At 54.7% G+C, this 7,485-nt stretch overlaps 1 protein-coding gene across 2 annotated transcripts in view; it reads right to left on the bottom strand.

The window, feature by feature from the left end:
- Positions 1–291: 291 nt before the first annotated feature.
- PADI2 (peptidyl arginine deiminase 2) overlaps positions 292–7,485 on the bottom strand; it is a 48,407-nt gene continuing 41,213 nt past the window's right edge. For both annotated transcript variants that reach the window (XM_036445278.2, XM_045585155.1), the window contains 3 exons: positions 6,671–6,756; positions 4,308–4,436; positions 292–3,201 (listed from right to left, as the gene is read on the bottom strand). In XM_036445278.2, coding sequence (XP_036301171.1) covers positions 2,968–3,201; positions 4,308–4,436; positions 6,671–6,756 — 449 coding nt within the window. In that variant the 3' untranslated portion in view covers positions 292–2,967. The remainder of the gene's footprint in view (positions 3,202–4,307; positions 4,437–6,670; positions 6,757–7,485) is intronic.

Genomic DNA, 7,485 nt, shown 5'->3' with positions numbered 1-7,485 from the left:
AATAAATCACTGGTCCTCAAAAGCTCATCTCAGAGTTTTCTCTGGGGAACCCCACCAGAAAAACATAGACTTCATTGTGGGTATTGGTCTTGACCTTGGGCTGTGGCCATGTCATACACATCCATAGAGTGAGTATATGGGGGATTCCAAACCCTTGAGCTACCCTTGCTGAGAGGCCCCGACCCTGTGTCCAGAAGAGCAGGGGCTGTAGGACCAGAAGAGGGGCCATGCCGTCTGCATCTCTCCAGATCGTGTCCAGGAGGCAGCAATGAACTCACACCAACAGCCACGTGACTTCCCCTCTGCCGTTTATTTTTTTGCTGTTTAATCAGGCTCTCCACACACACATCTTTTGATCTCGATCATGGCCTCTTGACCAGAAAGCTGAAGCTGTGTCATCTTGACAACGCCCCTGCCCTCTTACGTAATGTATTTCAAAATAAGGATGGAAACAGGAACTCTGCTGAGTTTTGCAACACAGAAGTGTATTCTAGGCCTACAATTTATAGGAAGTGGGGGTGGGAAAGAGCAATGAGTCCAGGGAGGTGGGGGAGAGAGGGAGTGTCCACACCCAGGGTAGTCACACAGGTGGGCAAGCAAGATGGGAACGGGTGCCTGAGTCCTGAGGGTTCCAGAATCATTAGGACTTGCTGACTTATCAATGGGGGAGAGCTTTAGAAAAACCTACACACACACACACTGTCTCTACATGGGAAGCACTCACTTCCCCTTAAGGTAGACTAGAAAAAAATGAAAGCGAGCCCGAAAACCCACATTAACCCAACACACACACACCACACACTCACACAACAAACTCTGAGTCTCCAGAAAAACACCCTCCCATAGGCACTTGGTGTCTTCAGCTCTGGGTTTGGAGAGAAGATCTGGGGCTTTGTCCCCCAAAGACAGGGGCCACCGTCCCCTCAGGGACACCTCTGCTTCTGAAGGCTCTGGGGTCTGATATTTCGGGGGTCCTGGCCCCGCTGAACAGGAAGGAGGTCTGTGTCATGAAGATCACTCTCCCCGCCTCCCCTCGCCCCATGCCTTTTATTTCTCCGAGACAGTGGCTTGGAGGCAGCTGTGTGCCCGGTGAATTTTCTGCATACAGCAGCCCGCCATTTCTAAGGAGTGCGTCACTGAAGGGGCACATGCTGGCTTTTGAAAGGTGGGCGTGCCATGTTGGGAACTGCTGGCTCCATGAGGAAGGGGCCACTTTCAGTTTGCTACTGACCCCTGTGAGCCTCAGGACCCAGCACTGTGCCTGGCACTTAGTAGGCCCACAACGCATGTTTATTGGATGACTGAAGGAAATAAGCAGGAAGAAAATCCTTGTCTCCCAAGCATACACATTTATCATCTTTCCATCGGTTATAAATTGGTTCGTTTTAACCCTCCATGTGGAACTATAATATAATTCATGTATTCTCCTGACATCAGCTGGCGCTGAAGGAACTTTCTTTAATTTTTATTTTGTTTTTAGTTGCAGCTGAGTCTTGTCAGGGGGAGCCAGAGAACTGACCTGGTTATGTGCACACGAGAGGGTCTGCAGCACACGCTCGGGTGAACGTCCATGGAGAATCTATCGTCCCCAAGGCCAGCAGCGGGTCCAGAACTGGCCCTTCTGGCCGGAGGCTGGGCCAGGGTCCCTAGGTGTTGGGTCTGATGACTGGGGAGGAGGGTCCGATGTTTGATTATAGCCCGGGGCAAGGCCTGAATGAGAAGCAGAGGCACCTGTGAGAGGAGGGAGGCCAGGGACTGGCCTTAGAATTGAGAACCAGGCAGGAGGAGATGGGGTGGCCGGCCCAGGGCCTTGGACACACTGAACTCTCGGCCACCAGGAAGCCCCCAGCACCCGGGAGAGCCTGTGTCCGGGAGAAAGGTGAGGCAGGAGCCTCTGGGATGGAGAAGGCTGCTCTGATAGAATCTGCTCCAGGGAAGGCTCTAACGGCATTTTGGACCCTCGGGGAACGGGGTGGCCAAGCGTGTCTACTCCGCGGGGAGAGAGACACGGGGGTGTGGGAGAGGCTGGTAAGGAATGAATACTTGGGTGGCCACCTGGAAACCAGAGGCAGGTGAATTTGAAATGATGATGGCAGCTTAAGGTATGTCGGGGTCCCAGGTCCCTTTCCACTCGATCGACCTTGACTTTGGGGCATGGCCACCAGGAGAACTGGCATGCCCTGAACTTCCTCCCTTCACCTGCAGAAGAGACCAAGGCTTCTCTGGGGCAGGGTCTGGGTAGCTACGGCTTTGCTGTTTCATGTCAGGGCTGTACCGCTCCTGAAAGGGCAGAGTGGAGGGTCCCTGGGGGTGACGTCAGTGGACGCTGAGGGCCTTCTGAGGGAGGGCAAGGCACCGACATCCCAAATCCCTCCCCGGTTCCTGCAGGCCTCCCAGTGGGTCTGGTCGGGCAGGGGGAGTCTGGGGGAGAACTGGGGAGGGGAGGGACCTGCTGAGCCCTGGTAGTGTGGCCCAGACTGGGGGATCTCTCTGGGTTGCCATGCAGGAGCCTGGCCAAAGCTGATGGCCGAGGCAGCTGCTTGGATGACGGCTCTTGAGCATCATCTCTCTGCTGCCCCACCTGGCCACTGCCCCGGGCTCCTTTCTCTTTGAGATCTTGGTTGACTTTGATAACTGACCATCTGGGCAGCTGGCTTTTCGTCTTCCGGGCTTTAACAGCCTACTCTTATGTTCTAAATGTGCCAATGGAGAGCGAGCCTGGGGAAACCCTGAGCCCCCATCCTCGACCCCAATAAAAGCAGAACCCCACGACCTGCTGTGTGGCCCCAGGTGTGCTGTGCGATTTCTAGGTCCTGTAAATAACAAACTTTCTTGTTTTGTTTTGTTTCCTCAAAGTTTCTTAATGCTCATGGCTGAGGGGCGTCTGGCCCTCACGAGAACCACAGGGCCGGCCTGGCCGCAACAGCTTCCCGGCGGGCTGAGACCGGCACGCGGCGCCCGCTCAGGTCAGGGCACCATGTGCCACCACTTGAAGGCGAAGGGCTTCCTGCGGACGTTGGTGCCGCAGTGGATCTCGCCCAGGAACTTGTGGTAGGCGGAGATGTCGTCCACGAAGGTGCAGCAGAGGCCCAGGGGCTCCAGCAGCGAGCGCACGTGCGTCTCCAGGCAGCACACCTCCTCGATCTGGGGCCCGAATGGCTTGGGGATGCCCAGGTCCTTGTCCAGCACAATCATGTTCACCTGTGGTGGAGGGCAGGGCAACAGCTCCCGTTCAGTGAGCACCTACTATGCGCCTGGCCATGTTCTAAACTCACTGGACTCTCCCAACAACTCTGTGAAGTACGTATTGTGATTTGTCCCCACTTTACAGATGAGGACACTGAGGCACAGAGGGGGCTAAGTGACTCACACATGGCAGAGCTGAAGTGGAAAGTCAGGCTTTCTTCTGAGTGTAGGTGCATGTATTTGCCCATGCACATAGCTATATATGCATGCAGCAGGGCATATAAATGCACATGTGTATTTTCGTGTACATGCATGCATGCATGCAAATGCGTACATGGAAGGTGTTGTCAACATGTATCATAGACTCTCCTTTATGATAACAAGAATTCCCCTGTCCATAAAGGTCTTTTTAAAAAATCCTCACCCAAGGATATTTTTCCATTGATTTTTAGAGAGAGTGGAAGAAAGAGGGAAAGACAGAGAGAAACATAGATGTGAGAGAAATAAAACAATTGTTTGCCTCCTGCACCAGGGCCCAGGCTGGGAAGGAGCGTGCATCCAAGGTATGTGCCTGTGGCCGGAATTGAATCCGGGACCCTTTGGTCTACAGGCCAACGCTCTATCCACTGAACCACACCGTCTAGGGCTCCATAAAGGCCTTTTGAACTTACACAGCCCTTTCCTATCTGTTTAAGGTAGGGGTGTCCAACTCAATCAGAGAAGGGGCCAAAATCTAAAATCCAGCCTAAATCGCGGGCCGAATGGTTTACTGAACAGTCATAAACTGTCATTGTGATGGAAACGCAGCGGAGTGCAGTGATGACAGCGCGGTTCGGGCCACATTGCAAGGCCTGGCGGGACGGATTTGGCCCGAGGGCCTTGTGTTTGACACATGTGGTTTAAGGTAAAGGGTTCCCGAAGAGCCAGTGAGGCAGCCAGGGCGAGCCTGTCTCCTTTCAGAAGGAATGAGCCCAGAGGGGCCAAGTGCCTGGGGTGGGTGCTGAGGCCACACAGCAGCTCAGCCAGGACTGGGACCTGGGCCTCCCGATGGACGGCCTCAGCCCAGGGGTTCTTCTGGGTCTGGCCGCCCCCTGACTGGCCTGGGGCCCCCAGCGCCTCACCATGTTCGGGAAGTAGGCTATGGCCTGGCGGTCCTCGTCCATCTTGAACAGAGCAGGCAGGTCGATGATGTCCTGCTCCGTCAGCCCCAGCTCCTTCTTGAGGATGTCCCGGTTCCAGTCCAGGCAGCGCTGGGAGGGAGAGGGAGGGCAGGCAGTGAGAGGACAGCCCTGCCACTGATACAGAACTGTACATAGCTGTGGGCACACGGCTACCAGGCCTGGTGACTGGTGCATGTAGAAGCTATTGTTCCGGGGCCTGGGGTGTATGACGGGACCTGCCCTGACTCCAGGAGACCCGCAGGCGATCCAACCTCCGTGCCCCCGGAGGGCTGCAAGCCACCGAGCCGGTATCTGAGCCATTGTGCTCCAGGGAGAGAACGTCCCCGCCCGGGACGCAGATGAAGAATCACGGTCAGGGGAGGATGCTCAGGGGATGCTCAGAAGATCACCAGACTTTTACCGGATTTACTCCCCCCCCTGAATTCCAAACCCCTTCACCTACACTTTTCTGCTCCTTATAAAAAGGGCTGACATTTTGGATCCTCAGGGAATGGGGAGGCTAGCCAAGGATGTCTACACAGCAGGGAGAAAGCCACGGGGTGTGGGAGAGGCTGGTAAGGAATGAATACTTGGGGTCGCCACCTGGAACCCTGAGGGAGGTGAACCCCAGTTGAGGGGACCGAAGACATGGAGTTCTTAGTGAGGTGCCCAGGTCGTACTGCCAAAAGTGGGGAGGAGCATGATTTCCCCTCATAGTTCACCCCAGAATTTGCCAAAAAATAGGTCAGAGAGCAGATATTATAATAAAGTCAACTTTCAGATAGCCACCGAGGCGTGCTGTGAACGTGGCTGGGGTTTGTAGATTTCGCTTCTCCAGCCTCCACTCCACCCTCCCCCTGCAAGGCTGCCTTGGATTGCCCGCATGCACACTTTCTGGCAAGAGCGGGTTAGTGGATGCTCGCCCCTACAGCCTTGCCCCGGGGCTGGGTTCAGGGATTGACAGTAGATCAGGTCGAAGGCACAGTGGTGCCTCACACAACGAACTTAATTCGTTCCAGGAGCAAGTTTGTTATGTAGCATAAAATATGCTAAGATGACATAAAAAAAGATAAATTTTTTGTTATTATTTTTATTTAGATACATCATGATATAAAAAAAATAGAGTTTAACTTAAAAGGACGACTGCCGCGACACGTGCTTAAGTTAAGCGCAGTGACTAACGACTGCCTGCAGTGCCTGCGCAGAAGGATGCAATACATCGGCAGCGATCGTGGAAGCTCGGGCAGCGGTCGTGGAAGCTCGGGTGACTTCGTTGTGTGAAACGAAGTTCGTTGTAGGAATCATGAAATGAAGTTCATTGTGTGCAGCGTTCGCTGTGCGAGGCGTTCTTTATGCGAGGCACCACTGCATTTTGTTTAATTGTTGGGGGCGTCTAAGACCTCTGTCTTTGTGGGTGGTGCTCGGGGTGGATGTGAGAATGTTACAGCTGTGCTCCCACCCACGAGGGCACCTGCAGACCCAGAAAGTGCAGGTCAATGATCAAGCTGTGCCTGAAATCCACTCCACAACAGGACTTTGCGCATAGATGAGCCAATCACATGTTTTTGTTTAAATCGGTTTGTTTTCTGTGTTTTTTTAATTTTTATTTTTGTAAACTTGGTACTTATGGAGGAGAGACTGTTCCATGATGTAACTGCTGCTGGACCCGTGAACTGGACCAGGCCAGAGCAAAGACTGCTTACTGCAACCCCCGTAGAGACTGATCATAACTGCTGTTCATTCTGACATAAGTGAGCACCCTTACCTGCCTCCCCCGAAGTGCTGGTTCCCGGGACAGGCTGCTGTCCTGACCTGGTCACGCATGTAGAGTAATGTCCCATACCTGGTAGCATTTCACACACTAGTAGGTGTGACTATTTGCTCCTCACCCAGGGACCCATTTCATCTTGGGAAATTCAGGGCATATATTCATATATGCATTTTTGTGGCGAGCAGGTCTGGCGCTTCCATCCTATTTTAAAGGGGTGTATCTCCCCCAAATGTGATGGGCTCTCTAGCCTTCAGAGTCTGGGCTCTTTAGCGCTGCCTGGTGTGCCTACCTTCCCAGGCCCCCTGTCTGCTCCTAGCCTCTGCGGACGCACGTCCTGTCTCTGTCACCCTGTAGCTCCGGCTTTAGCATGGGGTCAAGCAGGGAGGCTGAACTCAATGCTCGCTGGAGCTTTTCCGTCTGTCATGTGCCCCGAACCCTTGACCATTCCCTCCGGAAGCCTTGAGGATGTGAGAGGTGGCATCGGGCACAGTCCCAGGGGCCCTCAGCACACCCCACCCCACCCAGCAGCAGCTGGGCCCCAGCCCGCCCGCACCTGGAAGTACTGGTTCTCCTGCACCAGGCTCTCATTGGACAGAATCTTGTTGATGGTGATTCTCTTGCTGCTCATGCCGCCCAAGCCTGTGGGGATCAGAGGACAGGATTCGGTTTAGCCTCGGGTATGCCAGCTTCTGGGCTGACTGCTAGGGCGAGGGGGATGGGGCTGGGAACAGGCTGGGGCACAGGAGGGCAATCCTGGGAGAAATGAGGCTCCTTCTGCCTGGGGATGGTAGCACACACTCCTTTCTGGGGGGGTGGGAGGGTGGGGGGGAGGAAGGCGTGTCCCCCAGGCCAGCGAGTGGGTGGCAGCTGCCTTGCTCTCTCTCTGGCCAGAGGGTGGGGAGGCACAGTGAGCCACCTGAGTCTCCCACCTGGAGCCTGTTCTGAGCATGAGCAGCCCTCCGGGGTGAGGATGGCAGGAGCAAGATGCCCAGAGGTGTCACCCTCCTGTTTCCCAGACCTGCCTCACGCTCGGCCCCTGCCCTGCTCTGTGCCGGCCTCTGCCTCCTATCCCACCACGTGGCCCATGTGGTTTCTGCCCTGATGAGTAGCACCAGGTGCTCAGCGAGCACCTACTGTGTGCAGACACACTTCCGGATGTTTTGCATGGATCACCTCAGTCACCTTCCCACATGGCTAAGAGCTAGAGTGAAAGGCGAGGAAACGGAGGCACTGAGAAGTAATATGACTCGGCCACGGTCTCAAAGCTAGTGCACATCCTGGGAAGGGTCTCTGACACATGGTACTTCCCAGCCTATAGCTTGTCAGTGCAGACAGACCAGGGCTCTCCCCCTGTACCCGAGCTGTGTT

Source organism: Pipistrellus kuhlii, unplaced genomic scaffold (genome assembly GCF_014108245.1).
Source record: "Pipistrellus kuhlii isolate mPipKuh1 unplaced genomic scaffold, mPipKuh1.p scaffold_m20_p_2, whole genome shotgun sequence".
In the NCBI taxonomy this organism is placed as follows: domain Eukaryota; kingdom Metazoa; phylum Chordata; class Mammalia; order Chiroptera; family Vespertilionidae; genus Pipistrellus; species Pipistrellus kuhlii.
Note: the sequence above shows the minus strand (reverse complement) of the source record. Positions and strands in the feature narration are given on the sequence as shown.